Source organism: Anabrus simplex, chromosome 1, assembly GCF_040414725.1.
Source record: "Anabrus simplex isolate iqAnaSimp1 chromosome 1, ASM4041472v1, whole genome shotgun sequence".
Taxonomy (NCBI): domain Eukaryota; kingdom Metazoa; phylum Arthropoda; class Insecta; order Orthoptera; family Tettigoniidae; genus Anabrus; species Anabrus simplex.
In genome coordinates this window covers 1,336,138,206-1,336,161,127 of record NC_090265.1, presented here as the reverse complement: position 1 = coordinate 1,336,161,127, position 22,922 = coordinate 1,336,138,206, and the positions used below count along the sequence as shown (strand labels likewise).

The 22,922-nt window shown below is 42.3% G+C and overlaps 1 protein-coding gene and 1 non-coding gene across 2 annotated transcripts in view; both read left to right on the top strand.

The window, feature by feature from the left end:
* Nucleotides 1-1,469: 1,469 nt before the first annotated feature.
* The window catches only part of LOC136858850 (angiotensin-converting enzyme), a 192,855-nt gene continuing 171,402 nt past the window's right edge, over nucleotides 1,470-22,922 (top strand). Inside the window, exon 1 of the mRNA XM_068225754.1 lies at nucleotides 1,470-1,535. Coding sequence (XP_068081855.1) covers nucleotides 1,470-1,535 — 66 coding nt within the window. The remainder of the gene's footprint in view (nucleotides 1,536-22,922) is intronic.
* On the top strand, nucleotides 21,365-21,444 carry TRNAL-UAG (transfer RNA leucine (anticodon UAG)). Its single transcript has one exon. It is a non-coding gene; the product is annotated as a tRNA-Leu (tRNA).

Below are 22,922 nucleotides of genomic sequence, written 5' to 3'. Positions count from 1 at the left end.
AAAAAAGGAGAAATTATGTCAGTACAGGATGCACTTGTAGGAACCAGATTCATCGGCAGAATATTTTAAGAGAGTGCTGGGTGGATTAGGAATAAAATTAATGTAACATTTCCAAAGATATTTACGGTATCTATTTCAAAGCTTTAAATTTTTTAGTCTCTCGATGCAGGAAATGTTGGATTTTCACATATAACCCGCCGAGATTGTTTCTTTAACAGAACTAGCCTTAAACTTAAGGCAATTGAGAATTCAGCGATATGATTATTTTGAAAATCGGACAAGTACTTCTCGAGAAAATTGTATTCAAATGCGGTTCATTTACCATGGGCTGTCCTGTTCGAGTGAATCACAAACCAGCCGGCCAAAAGACGTGCTACGTATGGCACATGAGCTGTTGACGTACAGAGTTCCTTTTACTAGTGGCTTTACGTCGCACCGACACAGATAGCTCTTATAGCCACGATGGGATAGGAAAGGACTAGGAGTCGGAAGGAAGCGGCCGTGGCCTTAATTAAGGTACAGCTCCAGCATTTGCCCGGTGTGAAAATGGGAAACCGCGGAAAACCATCCTCAGGGCTGCCGACAGTGGGATTCGAACCCACTATCTCCTGGATGCAAGCTCACAGCCACGCGCCCCTAACCGCACGGCCAACTCGCCCGGTCCTTCACCTTCTAATATCTGCTATGCCCATAAGTTCGCTATGAAAAATTGTATGATTTACCATCTTTAATATCGTCGTAAGTAACAGGTAAAGGAAAAATGGGTATGCAATGGGTTTTCCTTCTTATGATATCCGACTTCCCTTGGTCAACTCTACTTATTTTCAGACCTGGGAGTTATGAGGTTTACAAGGCCTACGGAGTCTTTCACTTTCGAGCCCTTCGTGGCCATTGTCCTTCTTATGTTCATTTTACAGAGGGTCTAACCTATTCCTCTTTCATCTGATTGGTGTTAAATGGGAGTGATGGTTGCCTTACTTCTTCTTAAAACAATCCTTACTTCCACCACCACCATTACTTTCAAACATTTGGTATAATATTAAGCAACAGCACCCCCACTACTAGGCTTGGCGATGCACAGGTCGTAATGGTAGACGCCGTAAGGGACGCCGCAACGACAGTGCTGTTCTGCTGGCCACTTGGATATGGTACTGGTGGACACAAGCGCATCCCCATTTGCCGTGACATGTTTCTGGTTGATGCTCAGTGACGCCCGTCGTGTCCTTATAGCCTGTCACACGATGAAATGATCGTTTCTGCTGGTGGTCTGTTGGGATCGACTTGAGTCTTATCAACGCGTGTGTGTACTCTCACGTGCCCACTGTGTCCACCACCGACTCACAGTGTAATTAGAACGGTCCAAGTCCACGTTCGACGATGTGGCCCCCTCAAACACATCCAGCTGGTCGAATGGTACTGGAATGTTCCGTCGGGGCATGCTGCGCCTTCATTCAACTTACTGTAGCTCTATGACTCACGCCGCTATCACAAAGACGTTGTTCGGTGTCTTGCATCTACGAATGTGGGAGGGACATGTATGTCCCCTAGAGGCAATCAGTATTAAATACAAATGGAACTCAGGTCAGATTTTGAAGATACTTACACTTGATACACTAGTGTCCAAAAGTTAAGCGTAAATTACGAGTAAGCAGGGCAACAGGAAATAGACCGCGAATCGCACGACATATGCACCTAGTAACCTTACGTGTTCGCTCTGTATAGGAAAGGAGTGTTCCCCGCTTTGACTAGTGGCGTAACCGCAAGGTAAACACAGCCAGTGCCTGCGCCCCATATTCCCTCAGTCGTGTTTGCCCTGTTACAGTGTGAGGAGTGTAGCCTCGTAGTGAACGTGCCAACACAATGGAACAATGACGCCGTTTGGACCCCGTTTTGCAGGGTAGAATATTCGGCCGCCTGGAAGCAGGCCGGACACAGACCGAAGTCGGCGTATCCTTGAATGTGCCACAAAGTGTCATTTATAGGCTTTGGAGACGATTTCGAGACACAGGAGATGTTAGTCGTAGGCCAGTACCAGGTCGACCAAGGGTAACCACCCCAGAGCAGGACCGATATCCGGTCTTAACCGCCTGAAGAAATCGGAGTACATCTGCAAGACAATTGCCGGCGGAGCTTGCAGCCCTCTAAGCGGTTGCCGTTTCCCGGCAATCTGTGTACCGGCGGCTCAGGACAGCATGGCTGTTTACCCGACGTCCAGCGGTGTGCTTCCAGCTCACTCCTAAATTTCACCAACTAGAAGTGGCTGGAGCAGTTGGCAGGCAAACACGGTAACTAACTCATCGTTTGAGACTTCAGACGTGAACTCATGGCGACACGCAACAGCAAAGGTTTATTTTAAACAACTCTCTTCACATGGGACCTTTTATAAACAACACCATATACGTACCACAGAGCGTATGGAAGGGAAGCCCTTTCATAACTGAATGATGGATCTATCCCACAATAAGGAATCCCAATAACAAAACTATTTTTCATGCGGAGTTAGGAGCGCTAATAAATAAGCGATTCGAACAAAATTTCATTATAGGCCGTACATAATATTTTACCTGGGAGACTCGTGATAAGCACAAAGAAAATGTGATTTGGTGCAGCAGCTCGACAAATCACTTGTTCCGCTAGATATATGAGGATATCGGCAAGGGTACACGTGATGGGTCTGTGGACTGGTGTATTTTAGCACCTTCAAATACCACGGAACTGAGCCGAGATCGAATCCACCAACTTGTACTTAGAAGGTTAGTGTTTCACCGTCCAAGCCAATGAACCCAGCAATGTACACTACCTTGACATACCATCCAAGTTAAGGTATCTGTACCGGGCGAGTTGGCCGTGCGCGTAGAGGCGCGCGGCTGTGAGCTTGCATCCGGGAGATAGTAGGTTCGAATCCCACTATCGGCAGCCCTGAAGATGGTTTTCCGTGGTTTCCCATTTTCACACCAGGCAAATGCTGGGGCTGTACCTTAATTAAGGCCACGGCCGCTTCCTTCCAACTCCTAGGCCTTTCCTATCCCATCGTCGCCATAAGACCTATCTGTGTTGGTGCGACGTAAAGCCCCTAGCAAAAAAAAAGGTATCTGAAGAGACAGAAAGAGTGGCTGCGTGGTTTCGGTCACGGAGCTGTCAGCTTGCATTCGGGAGATAATGGGTTCGAACCCCACTGTCGGCAGCTCTGAAGATGGTTTGCCGTGGTTTCCCATTTTCACACCAGGCAAATTAAGGCCTCGTCACTTTCTTTCCACTCATAGCCCTTTGCTATTCCATCGTTGCCATAAGACATATCTGTGTCGGCGTGACGTAAAGTAATTTGTAAAAAAATATTCTATTTGCGATTAACCCTTGTTCTGTTGTGCGTAAACGAAATATTCATTTTCAGTCTTATTTTATGTCCCGATACACGCACAATTTTCTTCGCTATGTATACATACTTCACCTTAACGAACATGAATAAACACAGTGTGTAAAAGCCCACTAGGACCCTGGGCTGCCACGAAAACTGTTGCCTTGTCGGATGTCTTGAAGGTACTGAAGTGCCGCATGGGCTATGTGAGGACATCCTTGGGTTTCTTGACCGGCTACAATGCCCCTCCTATCACACAGCGCTTCAGCTAGTCTCACAAGGCTGAGTGAGCCGCATTCCAGCTCTGAGAACAGAATTCAATTTCCTGGACTGGCTGTGACTGCTTTATTATAGCAGGTCTTCACGTAATACATAATAGAAAGCACGGCTGTCGAGTGTGAAGCGTTAAAGGGAGTGGCCGATAAATTCAGTAGTTCCGCTTTTCATAGAACTCTCTGGCAGGTAGATCATCTATAAAATGTAGTCATAAAGTTGAAGGAAATAAACTAAAGCCATAGCCACTTTCACGCCTAGTATTGACGGTGCTCCGAGGAATCAGGTCACTGTAACACACTCTCTAGAAGATAAAAGTACGCAAGCTGATATATAGTACTTTCACGTATGAAATTTCACAGTAATGAACGATGTATTTTCTTTAAGATCACAATACAGCAATACAATCAATAACTGTTCTTTCTCACGACCGTGGACTTGACTATAATACTCTCATTCTGTGAGCGGTACTGACACATCATTGTTTTTTTTTTGTTTTTTTTTGCTAGGGGCTTTACGTCGCACCGACACAGATATGTCTTATGGCGACGATGGGATAGGAAAGGCCTAGGAGTAGGAAGGAAGCGGCCGTAGCCTTAATTAAGGTACAGCCCCAGCATTTGCCTGGTGTGAAAATGGGAAACCACGACATCATTGTTTGAAGCATGAGTGTATCGAACAAGCGATTTACCTGCTACAGAACGTGATGTTTGTGTTAGATAATAGACAGACACTTCGTGTGAGCTCGTGTGCTTTACTGTCCCTGGCGAAATGTCTAGCTCCGTGGCTAAATGGTTAGCGCGCTGGCCTTTGGTCACAGTGGTCCCGGGTTCGATTCCCGGCAGGGTCGGGAATTTTAACCATCATTGGTTAATTTCTCTGGCAATATGGATGGGTGTATGTTTCGTCTTCATCAGCACTCCATCCTCATCACGACGCGCAGGTCGCCTACGGGAGTCAAATCAAAAGACCTGCACCTGGCGAGCCGAACTTGTCCTCGGACACTCCCGGTACTAAAAGCCATACGCCATTTCATTTCATTTCTTCTGGCGATACGTTGGAGAATTTTAATGGAGCGATATTAAAAGAGGCGCATGCGAAGTAGATGCTAACAAATATTGCAAAATTCAATGACATTAATTTTGTAACAAGTCTCTAGACCTAGAGCCTCCGTGGCTCAGACTGCAGCGCGTCGGCCTCTCACCGCTGGATACCGTGATTCAGATCCCGGTCAGTCCATGTGAGATTTGTGCTGGACAAAGCTGAGGCGGGACAGGTTTTTCTCCGGGTACTCCGGTTTTCCCTGTCATCTTTCATTCCACCAACACTCTCTATTCACATTTCATAGCATCTATCAGTCATTAATAAATCACTTTGGGAATGGCGACCCCACGTACTAATAGCCTATATCTGCTTCATTCATTACATCCCTGACCCGGTCAATGACTGGAAAACAGGTTGTAGGTTTGCATTTTTTTTTCTAGAGCTACTGTTCTTACTGATGGCGTTCATCAACGAGTACATTTTATTATACAGACTTCAGAGATCCTATTTTAAATTTATTATGAAAATACATTGCGATTGGGGGATACCCAACCGTGTTTTCTTACAATAGCATGTAAATGTCTCTTAAATGAACGAAATAGTTCCCATTAGAATATCACACTTATAATACGATTCTTATAATAATGTAACTAATATTATAAAACATTTTCACAAAAATACCATCCGTAAACGCGTTTTATAAGGATGAAACAAAAATAGTAAACCGTTTTATCAAAATATAATGCGTAGAATACGCTCTTTATAACAATGAAATAAAAAATAAGTTTTCACGAAAATATCATGCGTAGACGAGGTTCTTTATAACAACAAAACATACAAACAGTTTTCGTGAAAACATCATACGTAGGCGAGGTTCTTTATTAAAATGAAACAAAAATAATAAACAGCTTTCACGAAAATGTAATTCGTTGACGATGCTCTCTAATAATGAAATTTTAAAAAATAAACAAGTCTTCACGAAAAATATCATGCTTAGATGTTCCTTATAACAATGAAACGAAAATAATAAACAGTTTTTATAACAGTGAAACGACACAAATATGTACAAAAATATTTTTAACTAGCAGTTGCATACCCTTCGTTGATGGGTTAGTTTTTGTATTTGTAACAGTAATAGCATCTAGGGGGGATGACTGAGTGCAGAAAAGAGAGAGAGGACACACACCAACTTAAAACAAGAGTCAGTCATCGTAATTTAGGACATTATAGATCATCCTTTTTGTGCGACTCGGTGATATAAGGGCTTCAAAATTCCTCTACCGAGCTCGATAGCTGCAGTCACCTAAGTGCGGTCAGTATTCGGTATTCGGGAGTAGTGGGTTCGAACCCCACTGTCAGCAGCCCTGAAGATGTTTTTCCGTGGTTTCCCATTTTTACACCAGGCAAATGCTGGGGCTGTACCTTAATTAAGGCCACGGTCGCTTCCTTCCCACTCCTAGCCCTTTTCTGTCCCATCGTTGACATAAGTACTATCTGATCTTTGTCGATGCGACGTAAAGCCAATAGCAAAAAACAAATTCCTCTCTTTTATTTATCATTCCTTTTCCCCTAATTTTTTCGAGTGGTAGTTCATATATGTTTTGTTTTCACTTCGATAGTCAGCTCCATTATATTCCTGATGAATAGGCGCTAATGATCGCGCGGTATTGCACCATATAAAAACAATCACAACAACCACTACCATGGCCATTTTGTTCGTTACAATAACGACTGATATTGGACGTCGGCGACTTTCATCGTAGACGATGCTCTCTAATAATGAATTTAAAAAGATAAATGATTAGAAATTAGTGAGTGATAGAGGAGTAACACCTCTTTAAAAAGCCTTGGTCCAGCTGGCCCGAGTAGTAATCCCATGTAAGGGTACCTTGCCAGGGTTACGATGAAGACCTCAACGGCAGTGAAGGCGGAAAAGAAGGACTTCAGAACGGTGGAACTGACGGAAGAGGCAACCCTCCTATTCGGGGTTAATAGAACAGGATCACAGAGAACACCTCATCGGTAGTAAAGGCGGAGATAATAGGTCTCAGTTCGGTGGAACTAGCGGAAGAGGCAACTCAAAAAAAAAAAACCAATCCACTCCGCGTCTGTCTTGGAAAAAGCGGTCAGCGTCATTTCACCAAAGCTGCGACTGGAAACCTTTCCTCGCAGCTAACAACCTCTAGCAGAATTTTTAGAGGACTTATTCCCCTAACCCAATAGTCAATCAATGATGGGTACGCACTTTGTAAGAAAAATGAAATGGCGTATGGCTTTTAGTGTCGGGAGTGTCCGAGGACAAGTTCGGCTCGCCAGATGCAGGTCTTTTGATTTGACACCCGTAGGCGACCTGCGCGTCGTGATGAGGATGAAATGATGATGAAGACGACACATACACCCAGACCCCGTGCCAGCGAAATTAACCAATTAAGTTTAAAATTCCCATCCTTGCCGGGAATCGAACCTGGAATCCCTGTGACCAAAGGCCAGCACGCTAACCATTTAGCCATGGAGCCGGACAATTTGTAAGAGATTTTATCCCAGGGAGTATCCAGTCTCCAATTTCCAAGGGAATGAAAAGTAGGCATTCGGATTCTGGGGGCCTACAACAATGTGCGAAGGATGAGTCGAAACATCCTGAAACCTGCCTTAAGCAAGAAACACGTACAATTAAACATAGGAACATAAATTATCTGGCCACCTTTAATGTAAAATCACTTTTGAAAACAGGAAAACTTAAATGTTTAATACATTTTATAGTGGATAAAAATATTTTGATAATAGCACTTCAAGAAACAAGATATACCGATGAACATCTCTTTGATTCAGAAGAGTTCAGAATATTCAAGGAAAACCCCAGAAAAAGAGTTATGAAGGATGTACTTCAATTTGCAACATGGGTTCGTTGTAAACCAAAACATATTAAACTCAGTACTGGAATTTAAATCCATTAATGAAAGAATTTCAACACTAACCTTTAAATCAGTTAGCAAAGTTTGCACTATTGTAAATACATAAGCACCAACAAACGAGAAAAATAGAACGCAGAACAGACAGAAATTTTTTGGCAAGAACTCTCAAACACCTTAGATCAAATTCCATCCAAAAACACAATAATACTGCTTGGGGACTTTAATGCTCAAATCGGCAAAGAACGTCATCATCAATCCATAGTAGGCAAATTCCCTGCACATAAAAGAACCAGTGCAAATGGAGAAAGACTCATTAGTTTATGCAGAGAATATGATAGTCCTAAAATCTACAATCTTCAAAAAAACTTCCTAGGAAACAAACTACATGGGTATCACCAAATCCAATCTGTGGGGAGAAACATCTTAACCAAGTAGCTATAAAAAGACGTTCGGCAACGGAGATATTCAATATAAAAGTTGCTAAGAACTCAAGTTTAGATTCGGACCACTATCTATCTCTCATTACATTCCAAATTAGTCCAATATATAGAAGAAGGTGTCAATATCAGGCCAAAAAGTCCGACATACGAAAATTAGCTAAAGAAAATTATTTCAAAACACTTTTGGAAAAGAGAGCGCCCAAAACGTGAGCACAACTTCAAAAATACATAGTACATACAGCAGAAGAAACCATTCTACTTAAAAAAAAACGAAAACGTGCCTGGTGGAATGATGAATGTGATGAACTAATACTAAAAACACAACGAGCTTGGAACATCTGGAATTCAAATAGAAATGATAAGAATTGGAACAACCTTAATATAACCCGAGAGCTTTCATCAAAATGCCTCAAAAAATCAAAATACAACATAATATGAAAGACCAACTAACGTCAACGGAATCAAACTTCAAACAGAACAACCCAGGGGACTTTAAAAAATCTTCAAAAGTAATTTGAAGAAATACACTCCTCCAAGTTCACTTTTAACAGATTCAAAAACATAATAATTTGCATATAATAACACTGAGAATTGTTGGATACTTGCAAAATACTCTGAAGAACTACATAACTGTGATCCAACTAAATAGAAATTTAGTTTTGATACTATAATCCCAATACCACCGGACTCAAAGCCACCAACAGCAAAAGAAATAAAAGAAATCATAAAAGAATTTAAAAATAACGAAGCACCTGGAGAAGACAATATGGACATCTGCATTAATACATCCCCTGCATAAAAAAGGGAAGAAAACAGAACCTAACAACTATAGGGCAATCTCCATCCTGCTTGTGACCTACAATATATAGTCCAAGGCACATTTAAAAAGAGCACAAGAAATAGTCGACCCACAGCTAGGAGAGTATCAGGCAGGATACAGAAAGGGACGGTCATGTACAGAACAAATATTACAGAATATAATAGAAATGAGGAAAATCAGGAACTTAAAACATGTAGTTAATTTTGTGGATTTTAACAAAGTCTATGACTCAATTGACAGAAATACATTAATCGACATTATGAAGGAATTAGGGCTTAGGGCTTGATAATAAAGCAACCGTAGTAATTAAAGCAACATAAACAAACACAACATCCAATGTAAAATTTAGAGGGAAGATTTCAAAACCTTTCGAAATAAAGTCAGGTGTAAGACAGGAGGATGGTTTGTCACCTCTAATTTTCAATTGTGCATTACAGAAGGTAGTTCAAGAATGGAGGAAAACAATTGATACTAAAGGTACTCAACTAGGAATAAATCCAAAAAAAAATCACTATAGATCGTTTAGCTTTTGCGGATGATGTGACATTAATCACTGACTCGCTGGAAAATGCCCAAGAATAAATCAGAGAATTGCAAAAACAAGCATCAAAAGAGGGATTACGAATTTCATTTTAAAGAACGAAGTTCACGACAAACATCAGTGACGCCCCCCAACATATTACAATTCATAACAACACAATATGTAAAACAAATTGCTTTAAATATCTAGGAGAATGGATAGCGAGCAACGCAATAGAAACCAGAATACACAAAATGGAATGGAAGTTTCATATGACAAAATATTTATGTAAGGAAAAAATCCTTATCCTGGAACACGAAATTAAGACTCTACCAAACAGTGGTCAGGCGCGAATCTCTATATTCAGCAGACATACTTAAACCAACTAGAACTGGATATCTCGAAAAACTAGAGACAGTTGAAGGAAGAATTTTGAGAAAAATACTAGGAGCTAAAAGAAATAATAATGTAGAATACAGGTTAAGACCAAACAGAGAGCTATGTTTGGTAATTGAAAAAGTAACTAATGCAATGAGGAAGAGAAGACTACAGTTTTTGGACACTTTTATAGAATGGAAAGCAACAGACTAAGTAAACAGATCTTCAATTTATTGAACATTCACAAATCCAAACCCACATGGTTTTTTGAAATTTAAAAAGATATGAAGAACGCTGGAATAGAACCAGACACAATAGAAAACAGAATTTATTTTTAGATAAGTAACTCAAAAGTCGGTATTTTAGGAGGGGAAGAAACCGACAGCTAGAAGAAAGTGGATTCAAGAAGAGAAAGAATGACACTCTCGAAGGATGAACGACATTTGGAAGTAGAGGAAATCGAATACAATGAAAAATATCCAAAGTTGATTTATCGTCCTCTCCAAATGAGTTATTCGAATGAATAATAAGAAAAAGAAGAACATTATTGAAAAATGAAAATAGTATAAATGATCGGGAATCAGATTTTCTATCATTTTTGTTGTGTACACTTTTTAGGTATATCTAAGTAGAATTACTTGAATGTTCAACAGGTCCTGTGAATATTATGTAAATAATACGTCTGTATAATAACGGTAATTGTATATAGAGTAAGCACATTCTGTAGCCTATATTTGTAATCATTTACAGTAATATCGTAATTTTAAGTGGGGATAGAGGCACCTTCGTGTATGTGGGGCTATGTCCTTCGTCCATTGGTAATCCCTGAATTGTATCTACAATTTGAGGAGAATAAATAAATAAATAAATAAATAAATAAATAAATAAATAAATAAATAAATAAATAAATAAATAAATAAATAAATAAATAAATAAATAAATAAATAAATAAATAAATAAATAAATACTAGCTAATTAATAATAACAATATGTCCGTAGATATTTGAAAGTTTGTGAAAAATATAAACATCGTGAAAATCTCCTTTATTAGTCCTCTGACGGTAAAAATGCATGTAACAAAGTTACAGAAGGTAATGTTTTGTAACTTTTATTATGTAGGTTGCTGATACAGTTATTATTATCATCGAAGAAATGTGGCATTTTCTGTTTTGGCTCACTGTGTACTGTGCTAATCAAGTAATATATAGACTAGTTTACATCCCGGCTGTTCCTGAATCTAAAAACTGAGTTTCAAGACTTTCTGTTGAGCACTGTTCCGTGGTGCCGATACAAACAAAGAAACAAACAAACAAAGATACAAAAAATATATTTTCAATTTTGCACTCCTAATACGAGATAAATACGAAGTGTGAGGTGAAAAATTCAAGAATTCAGACAAAATTATAATTAGGCCTCTGTGGATATGAATGATCAATTCGCAAGAACCAGCGTATGGCGACAGAAAGGACATCGTATCTCAAAACCCCGACGAAGTCGTAACTCTGAGTCTGAGTGATCCACTCAACTCACACGAACGTAGGAATGTGACGTAAAACGATGCTACATCTCGTATTAAGCCATGGATAGCACATCGAATTTCGGTTAAAACTGATGGTGCTTTTCTCTAACTATACTTATCCACCGTCTCCTAGAATGGCCTCTAATTTTCTGAAGTTATACTCTCATGTACTTGCATGTCACACACATTTTGGTGATATCCTCTTGCAGGGGCTTCAGGAGTGGAAAATATTAAACATAATATACTTTTAATATTTACTAAATTAAATTCACATTTTATACACATTTATGTTCATTTTCTCCACTATACGTGCACCTATAGTCAATATAATTGATGTTTCTGTCAGTTTAGTGGTTCATGATATATATTTCAATATTAGGCAAGTCCCTCGATGATTTGGGCCGTGTACGTTCGTATGCTATGAAAGAGATGCAATTTTGTTGTGTTCTTTCTGTGTTCGGTATTGTTTTGTGATACCTACTAGATTCCACATTTATTGCGATACCTACAAATAAGGTCGAAGACACGCTTTTGGAGACTTTTTGAAATACCATGTTTAGCGTCTAATGAACCTGTGCTGGCTCGGAAATCAAACATGGAACCTCTTGAATGGAATCCATAGCGTCACCATTTCGTACACAAATAACAGCTGTAAGGATGTCAATTTATCCATCCGCTGCTATCGCCGCTACTAACTTACTGCTAATGCCAATATTGTTATAATTATGGCTACAATTACTAATCATATTATCAATGAAAATGAAATGGCGTATGGCTTTTAGTGCCGGGAGTGTCCGAGGACAAGTTCGGCTCGCCAGATGCAGGTCTTTCGATTTGACACCCATAGGCAACCTGCGCGTCGTGATGATGATGATGATGATGATGATGAAGACGACACATAACACCCAGCCCCGGTACCAGAGAAATTAACCAATGATGGTTAAAATTCCCGACCCTGTCAAGAATCGAACCCGGGACCCCTATGGCCAAAGGCCAGCACGCTAACCATTTAGCCATGGAGCCGGACATATTATCAATAATACCGTTCGATGGAGAAACAATGATGGGATGAAACAAATAAGAATGTTATAATTATTATAATACAGCTGTCCAATGAGAGTCTTTAAAATAAATGAAACCGGTTTTGAAATAAGATAACGTATCAATTATTTGTGTAGCCTCCGTGGCTCAGGTGGCAGCGCACCGGCCTCTCACCGCTGGGTTCCGTGGTTCAAATCCCGGTCACTCCAGGTGAGATTTGTGATGGACAAAGCGGAGACGGGACAGGTTCTTCTCCGGGCACTCCGGTTTTCTCTGTCATCTTTCATTCCAGCAACACTCTCCACTATCATTTCATTTCATCTGTCATTCATAAATAATTGCCCCAGAGGAGTGCGACAGGCTTCGGCAGCCGGTACAATTCCTATCCTCGCCGCTAGATGGACGACCCGGTCGGATGACTTGATTTTCATCAGTTATCCGTAACACATGCTCAATAGGCAGGTGATTGATTGCTTTCGGAAAGACGTGGTAAAGGTCTTTCTAACTGACAGCCATGAGTGACGTGCGCATCTGGGTGTGTAACTATGATGGTGCTAATGAGGTGGGAAGAGGATGAAACCCGAAGTCTGCACATACACTATTGCTGTCGAATAATGGGCCTGCTCAATGCTTGACGCCCCATCCGACGGACGAATCAACATGAATAGCGTCATTTACTCTCATTCCGTATAAGCACTGCGAAGTCCGACTCGTTGGCTGAATGGTCAGCGTACTGGCCTTCGGTTCAGAGGGTCCCGGGTTCGATTCCCGGCCGGGTCGGGGATTTTAACCTTAATTGGTTAATTCCAGTGACCCGGGGGCTGGGTGTTTGTGATGTCCCCAACATTCCTGCACCTCACACACCACACATAACACTATCCTCCACCACAATAACACGCAGTTACCTACACATGGCAGATGCCGCCCACCCTCATCGGAAGGTCTGCCTTACAAGGGCTGCACTCGGCTAGAAATAGCCACACGAAATTATTTAGCACTGCGAAGAGGTTTGGATTTGAACCCAAGCCTTGTACTCGGAATTTATAGATTAGAAATTGTATACCATCCTCCTCTACCCTGACGACCAACATTCTGTTGGAGAAATCGTTCTGTACCAACAGGACAAGCCATGGTGTCAGATCATAAGGACTTGGCGCCTTAACAATCATTTCCACCAGGCACGCTTTCCCACCATTAAGCCGGGTAGTGGGTTGCCTATTCTGGTAAAAATCGGGACGATTTTGGAACATCTACATAATTGTTAATCTTACCCTTGAAAGAAATAAGCAAAGCAAAGAGTCACCTCCGTACAGGCCATGAAGGCCCTTGGAGGAGTGGAAGGTAAAGGCTTCCACCATTGTTAACCTCGGCACGTGATGGGGTAGATTGGTTGCCCCCCAGGAATTAACCTGGTACTCATTTTTGGTGCAGGCTGAGTGAACCTCAGGGCCATATGCACCTCCGGAAGTGGAAATATCGTTTCTTAAATTTTACGACTTCCCAACGGGCGAACCGAGCACGCCTTTATCGCCTCGGCCAGGCAGCCCCTTGAAAGAAATAAGGTACCTTGTAAACACCTTGCATCCACGAGTTTTCCATGCGTGAACTAATCGGTAGGGAGTATCAGTATGCCACGTGCTTATTTTAGTATTCAGAATAAACTCAAACAGGTCCCGCATTCTCAACTCATTAAAACAGCATATCTCCAAGACGCGACTGGTTTTAATGTGTGTAGTAGTACTTTCTTTTATGATTTGTAATTATTACTTTAGTATCTAATTATCTTGGTGGCCAAAGTAAATTAACCAAGGTTAACAGTGGGTCATGGCAGGGAAAGTGTACTCGTGTGTGTATTTTAAAGAAGCAGCGGAGTTGTTTAAATTAACCTGAATATTTCTGCATCTTTCTTTCTTTCTAGTGGTTTTGACTTCGCACTAACAAATCAATGGTTCATTTCTACTTAGATGGAACAGTCGTGAAATTGAATCAACGTGCACCTGGCGAGTTGGCCGTGCGGTTAGGGACGCGCAGCTGTGAGCTTGCATCCGGGAGATAGTGGGTTCGAACCCCACTGTCGGCAGCCCTGAAGATGGTTTTCCGTGGTTTCCCGTTCTCACACCAGGAAAATTTTGGAGCTGTGCCTTAATTAAGGCCACGGCCGCTTCCTTCCAACGCCTAGGTCTGTCGTATCCCATCGTCGCAATAAGACCTATCTGTGTCGGTGCGACGTAAAGCAAATAATAATAATAATACAAAGAATCAACGTGCAGCACAGGTAATGCAGCGAAGTCGCAGTTACGTTCAACGATATTTTTAGGAAGAGGTCAGCTCTCGGACGAAACTATTTTTACAGCGGTCTATTTTAGACCAACTTCCCTCTACGGCAGATAAACCTTGATGGACTCAGGATTGATAAGTTGGTTGTAGGTCCAACAGAAATGAAAGTAGCGAGAATGACTGCCTGGACAAAAAGGTGGGAACAATGGCAGGAATGTTGAGATAAGGGTCATGTGATTCGAATGGAGGAGGATAAGTTACCTAGGAGAATGACAGATTCGTCCATGGAATTTAATAGTAGAGGGAGACAAAGGCTACAGTAGTTAGACTCAGCGTTTAATGATTTTAAAATACGAAGTTTGGAACTAAAGGAGGCTACAGTACTAGTTGTAACTAGAGGATTCTTGAGTCATTCATTTATGGGCTGATAAAGGCGTGATCGATGGAGGGACGTAAGTTCAATTCCCAGATTCTACAGTACTGGTTGTAAATAGATGATTCTGGAGTCATTCATTTATGGGCTGATAAAGGCGTGATCGATTTATCTGGAGGGATGTATGTTCTATTCACAGTCACGAAATAGAAAATTTTAAGAAACAAAATATTTTCTTCTAGAGAGACACAAGACCGTGAGTTTTACAACAGAAATGAGTAGGCCTACCAGGTTAATTTCTAGAAGCAAAGGAGGCCGGGCAAAGAGCTAACCGCTCTATCTTACTTAATGCTGAGGTTGTGAATGACGGAAACCTTTACCTTCCACTCCACCAAGAGCCTTCATGGCCTGTATGGAGATGGCTTTGATTTACATGGAAGGCGCTTAGTTAATTCACATGAGCTTATAGACTGAATGATAAAAGGCATAACAGTCTATAGGCCCTAATGGAGATGTAATGCATGTATAGGAGTAAAACCTATGGACAGCGTACCCTGTGGATAGTGGAACATAATCTGAATGACACCTCTATTAACCAGGTACGTTACTTTATGGACAATACTTTTGCATCAGTATTATTTTTCTTAATATACCTTAATTTAAACAGGCAAGTAGAATCCTGGATAGCGGACACACTGTACAAGTCACCTCTTCGCGTTACACATGTTTGAGCATTCTTCAAGTAAAGATAAAATAGCTTTACTTCTTGCAGCTTGGTACCGGTACTTTATTGCACGATGCCCGTCTGCATATTACTGCTAATTTATTCCTGAGACTTCGTGCCATTTTGAAAGAAATTTTGTAAGATTATATCTGAAGTTCATCTACTTGTCAAAACCCATGCATCTTCTAATATAAGTCCCTTCATATTTTGTTATAATTGCTTTCGTTTTGAAAATCATAGTAGGGCATCTATCTAGCCCCATATAAATAATGAGTGCGATAATGAAATGTCGTATGGCTTTTAGTGGCGGGGTATCTATTTGACTCCCGTAGGCGACCTGCGCGTCGTGATGAGGATGAAAACAACATATACACCCAGCCCCCGTGCCAGACGAATTGACCAATTAAGGTTAAAATCCCCGACCTGGCCGGGAATCGAACCCGGGACCCTCTGAACCGAAGGCCAGTACGCTGAACGTTCAGCCAACGAGTCGGACATGAGTGCGATAACGTTCCACAACTCGGACTCAGTTACATCTGTTCATGTGTGTGTGTGTGTGTGTGTGTGTGCGTGCGTGATCACTTAATATAAGTAGATGATATAAGTTCTACTACTACACGATAATCGAATAGCTCTCTTTCATATTATCATCATCATCATCATCATCTGTTTACCCTCCAGGTTCGGTTTTTCCCTCGGACTTAGCGAGGGATCCCACCTCTACCGCCTCAAGGGCAGTGTCCTGGAGCTTCAGACTCTTGGTCGGGGATACAACTGGGGAGTATGACCAGTACCTCGCCCAGGCGGCCTCACCTGCTATGCGGAACAGGGGCCTTGTGGAGGGATGGGAAGATTGGAAGGGATAGGCAAGGAAGAGGGAAGGAAGCGGCCGTGGCCTTAAGTTAGGTACCATCCCGGCATTCGCCTGGAGGAGAAGTGGGAAACCACGGAAAACCACTTCCAGGATGGCTGAGGTGGGAATCGAACCCACCTCTACTCAGTTGACCTCCCGAGGCTGAGTGGACCCCGTTCCAGCCCTCGTACCACTTTTCAAATTTTGTGGCAGAGCCGGGAATCGAACCCGGGCCTCCGGGGGTGGCAGCTAATCACGCTAACCACTACACCACAGAGGCGGACTCTCTTTCATATTAACTTACGTATATTTGTATATTTCGAGCTGAATTTGGATATTCAGTCCTAAAGCACTGAGTTTTTCTGTCTGAAATGGGACATATCTCTGTTAAAATAGCGAGTGAAAGCTGTTTTTCGTATCAATGTTAATTTACTCCAAATTTACATAACTTAATTTTCACATAACCTTCATTCTAAATCCAAAGTGTTCCTATACTTCTTTCAAGGAATCTGTGAAGTGGCAGTGAGAAAACCAGCCAGTACTCTTCATAGGAATACATCGTGAGAAAAAGAATAACTGCTGTGATGTGACCTGGTAGGTGTGGATTATTATTTGTGTGCGATGGATTCGGTAAGCTGTGGATTAGAATCCCATACTGGCTGTCCTGAAAACGGTTTTCCTTGGTTTCCCATTTTCACCACCAGGCGAATGCAACCATACCTCAATAAAAGGCCGATTTCCTTCCCAATCCTTCCGCCGCCCATCCTTAGGGGAAAGACGCCACATCAGAGCGCACCCCTTAAAACCAATAGCAAAAAAACAAGTTATTGTATCCCCGCTAAAATGGAGCACATCTGTCCTTCAGAAACAATTTGCCAAATGCTAGATTCGAACGACTACGCTGCTGATACACATCTTCTGCTCCAGCCTTTGACCGATTCAGCCACGAAGTCAACATTGACGAGGTGATATTACCTCATGGGAACAATGTAAGTAATTATGAGTTTTAATATTAGGAATAATCTTCATTGGGGTAATCATATTAACGAAATAGTTAAGAAAGGTTACAGCCGTACTTAAGTACGGCCGTTCCATCTCGAAAGTTAATATCCGTGTCAAAGTCTCCAATGAAGGTTTACACTGTTCATTTAACTTCCTTACGTTACAGAGCACGTGGATAACCTATTAATTCGATCGTATTACGGGTACCTCTGTTATTTCAAGGCGCAATAAATCACATGTTTACAGTATGGTCCTTAGTCTTTGGCGCGGAATTGCACACAGTAGTTTTTCCTTTCCTACGTCTATGGATCAATTTACAGTGATGACGCACAGGTAGGGGAGAGCCTTACTGACCGTAAGGAGAAATTTAAAGTTATTTGGTGTTCTTACAACTAAATTATAAGGATCTTTAGGTTATACGCGTTATTTGGATTGCCTCTCTCCGAAAAAACGAGGGGCTGGAGAACCACCCGGTATGTTAACAAGGAAAATGTTCGATAGATTTCCAAGTTCCTTGAAAGCGTTTAAGAAAAGCTAGGTAAACAACTGGAGGAGAATTTTCCACCTGGGCAACACCGCTAAATGTAGGCCATTGATTGATTGATTGATTGATTGATTTTGGTCTATTAGGATAAAATATTGTTTTCGAATCTTCTATTCTTTCGTTTCGGATGAATATCATTGATCTGCCTCTGTGGTGTAGTTGTTAGTGTGATTAGCTGCCACCCGGCTCTGCCATGAAATTTGAAAACTGGTACGAGGTCTGGAACGGGGTCCACTCAGCCTCGGGAGGTCAACTGAGTAGAGGTGGATTCGATTCTAAACTCAGCCATCCTGGAAATGATTTTCCGTGGTTTCCCACTTCTCCTCCAGGCAAATGGCGGGATGGTACCTAACTTCAGACCACGGCCGCTTCCTTCCCTTTTCCTTGTCTATCCCTTCCAATTTTCCCATCCCCCTGCAAGACCCCTGTTCAGCATAGCAGGTGAGGCCGCCTGGGCGAGGTACTGGTCATCCTCCCCAGTTTTATCCCCAAACCCAGAGTCTGAAGCTCCAGGACACTGCCCTTGAGGCGGTAGAGGTGGGATCTCTCGCTGAGTCCGTGGGAAAAACCGACCCTGGAGGGTAAACAGATAAAGAAGAAGAGCATGCAGTAGTCTATATTGAATTTTCCATTAAACACCTAAATAAAAGCCTAAATGAGTATATTTTGAACAGAGCAAAGATTTATGGGCCTAAGGCATTTAAACTACATGTCAAATAATTATCCTCCTCCGTAGTATAACGGTTAGCGCTATTAACTGCCCGCCTCGAAGGCCCAGGTTTAAGTCTCAGTATTGTCAGAAATTCAAGATTAGCAGGAGGGCTGGTATGTGGTTAAAAATATACATGCAAATCATCTCCATTTGGAATGTGCCTGCAGAGGTTTAGCTTGTAGGCAATAAAGGGACGGGGACACAAATACATTTAAGCTATACTGATACTGGTTCTCAAATCTGTCAGTTGATTCTCAGGCGTTTTTAGCAGACACTTCAGTTGGTTCGCGAACTGTTAAGGGGTAAGTTCTGGAGATAGTTTACCAGTAAACAACGTTTTCTTTCCCAATCTTAACAGAATGAGGACTGTCTACGGCTTTGTTTTCTTTTATTTTTTAAAAGTTTGCTTTACGTCGCTCGAACACACATAGGTCTTATGGCGACGATCGGACAGGAAACGGCTAGAAGTGGGAAGAAATCGATCGTGGCTTTGATTAAGGTACAGCCCCAGCATATTCCTGGTGTATGAATGCGAAACCACGGAAAATGACATTCAGGACTGCCGACAGAGGGGCTCGAACCCACTATGTCCCGAGTGCACGCAGAAAGCTACGTGACCCAAACACAGCAGCCACGCGTTCAGTACGTCTGGTGTTACTTCAGTAGGTACAGATAAAAATGTTGTTATACAGTATCAAAATTAATTCCATACAGTTCTGGACAAAACTGTCATTCAGTGCGCACAACTTGCGGGATTATGTAAAGTTCAAGATCCAAAACTAACTGTGTTGTGGAAGTTTGACTTAGGAAATAACTCAGAACTCCGGAATTTACCTTGCACAATATAATTTACACCTGGTTAATCTCCAGTACTATGTACTGTACAGAGGTTTAGCTTGTTTGAAATAAAGAGCGATGTAGATAATCAACGAGGAGAAATTAGTTTGATTTTCCTTCTCTTTCTTTCCTTCTTAATCTGTTTACCCTCCAGGGTCGATTTTTCCTCGGACTCAGCGAGGGGTCCCACCTCTACTGCCTCAAGGGCAGTGTACTGGAGCGTGAGATTTTGGGTCGGGGGATACAACTGGGCAGGAGGAGCAGTACCTCGCCCTGGCGGTCTCACCTGCTATGCTAACAGGGGCCTTGTTGGGGGGATGGGAAGGCTGGACGGGATCGGCAAGGATGAGGGAAGGGAGCGGCCGTGGTCTGAAGTTAGGTACCATCTCGGCAATTGCCTGGACGAGAAGTGGGAAAGCGCGGAAAACCACCTGGCTGAGGAGTGAATCGAACTCCCTCTACTCAGTTGACCTCACGAGGCTGAGTGTATCCCGTTCCAGCCCTCGTACAACTTTTCAAATTTCCTGGCAGAGCTGGGAATCGAACCCGGGCCTCCGGGGGTGGCAGCTAATCACACTAACCACTACACCACAGAGGCGGACTTGATTTTCCTAACTTTCTTTCTTTCTTTATCTGTTTAGTGTCCAGGGTTGGCTTTTCCCTCGGACTTAGCGAGGGATCCCACCTCTACCGCCTCAAGGGCAGTGTCCTGGAGCTTCAGACATCGGATCGGGGGATACAACTGGAGAGAATGATCAGTACCTCGCCCAGGCGGCCCCACCTGCTATACTGAACAGGGGCCTTGGAGGGGGAAGGGAAGATTGGAAGGGATAGACAAGGAAGAGGGAAGGAAGCGGCCGTGGCCTTAAGTTAGGTACCATCCCGGCATTTGCCTGGAGGAGAAGTGGGAAACCACGGTAAACCACTTCCAGGATGGCTGAGGTGGGAATCGAACCCACCTCTACTCAGTTGACCTCCCGAGGCTGAGTGGACCCCGTTCCAGCCCTCGTACCACTTTTCAAATTTCGGGGGTGGCAGCTAATCACACTAACCACTACACCACAGAGGCGGACGATTTTCCTAACTACTCAACAAAAAAAGCAATGAAACTATTTTTATTTAAAATAAGTTACAATATTTTTTTATTCATTTGCTGGTTTACACTGTAGCGAAACGCAGTATGCGAGAAAATACTGCATTGTTGTGCTCTTAATAGATGACGGATAATTTATTAATGAATTTAACTTATCAGCTCCAGGACACTGCCCTTGAGGCGGTAGGGGTGGGATCCCTCGCTGAGTCCGAGGGAAAAACTAACTTTGGAGGGTAAACAGATAAAGAAGAATTTAAGTTATCATTTATCGCTTAATGGTTTATAAACTTGGTCAGATAATGTTCAAAATAGAAGTCCCGTATGTGAAGATGGGACTGAAGGGTTTGCCTCATTCCTGTCCGGTTTACTGGCATCACTCTTGTACTGCGGGAATGTTCTCACTGCCTTTTGCTGAAACCGAGGTCAGGAGGCTTGCCCATCTTTCACTCAATGGATGCTCCTGTTACAACTCTTTCATCGTCCATATCTCAGATCAATACTGTCTTGGAAAAGATAAATGATAGAAGATAAGGGAATGACACGACAACTCGAACTTTGGACAGCCCTAGTTAATGTACATTTGCAAGGTCAGTGTACTCATCTATGAGGATGCTCTCTAACTATCATAAACGCTTACACAGCTCGTCGGTAGCGTGGCCGAGCGGTCTAAGGCGCTGGTTTTAGGCACCAGTCCGAAAGGGCGTGGGTTCGAATCCCACCGCTGCCATACGTTTTAATTCAAAAATAAATTGTCATTAACGTACATTAAGGTATTTCTGAATGATAAAAGTACAATACACGTCTTAGATGTTCGATTAGGTAATTCAACACCTATAATTGACAAAATATAGGTGCTATTCATAATTATATACACGCCATTCTAAACTTTAAAATTATAAGCAAAACCTTTTAAGAGCTTAGACGGTAGAAGCCTTGGCTTTTTCAACCCTTGAGTCAGTCTGTTGCTATGGTCTGGTGGTTTTAACGGCACATAAACGAACTCGTGTGGGGAAAAAAAAAATCTGGCATTTGGTCCTCTCCGTAAAAGTAGTTAGTGGAACGTAATATCATTATCATCATCATCATATTATTATTATTATTGCTAGTGGCTTTACGTCGCACCGACACAGATAGGTCTTATGGCGACGATGGGATAGGAAAGGCCTAGGAGTTGGAAGGAAGCGGCCGTGGCTTTAATTAAGGTACAGCCTGGTGTGAAAATGGGAAACCACGGAAAACCATCTTCAGGGCTGCCGACAGTGGGATTCGAACCTACTATCTCCCGGATGCAAGCTCACAGCCGCGCGCCTCTACGCGCACGGCCAACTCGCCCGGTATTATTATTATTATTATTATTATTATTATTATTATTATTATTATTATTATTATTATTATTATTATTATTATTATTATTATTGTCCGCCTCTGTGGTGTAGTGCTTAGCGTAATTAGCTGCCACCCCCGGAGGTCCGGGTTCGATTCCCGGCTCTGCCACGAAATTTGAAAAGTGGTACGAGGGCTGGAACCGGGTCCACTAAGCCTCGGGAGGTCAACTGAGTAGAGGTGGGTTCGATTCCCACCTCAGCCATCCTGGAAGTGGTTTTCCGTGGTTTCCCACTTCTCCTCCAGGCGAATGCCGGGATGTTACCTCACTTACGGCCACGGCCGCTTCCTTCCCTCTTCCTTGTATATCCCTTCCAATCTTCCCATCCCCCCGCAAGGCCCCTGCTCAGCATAGCAGGTGAGGCCGCCTGGGCGAGGTACTGGTCATTCTCCCCAGTTGTATACAGCGACCCAAAGTCTGAAGCTCCAGGACACTGCCCTTGAGGCGGTAGAGTTGGGATCCCTCGCTGAGTCAGAGGGAAAAGCCAACCTTGGAGGGAAGACAGATTAAGATAAGATTATTATTATTATTATTATTATTATTATTATTATTATTATTATTATTATTATTATTATTATTGTTACCATGTTTTAGCGGTAGGTAGAGGTGAAAGAAGGTGCGGGTGTGAACGGGTCTCAAGCTACGAAAGTAAAATTAATTTAAAATTTAATCAGGTTATATTTTCTTTTCAAAATAAGGAAATAACAAACATGGCAGGTACAAAGTAGCAAGTCAAAAGGGTAGTTACAATATTTACAGGATTTGGGCTTCGCGCCCTGACTTCACAATGCTTGGGCAATCAGCTCAGTTTTACCCCAAAC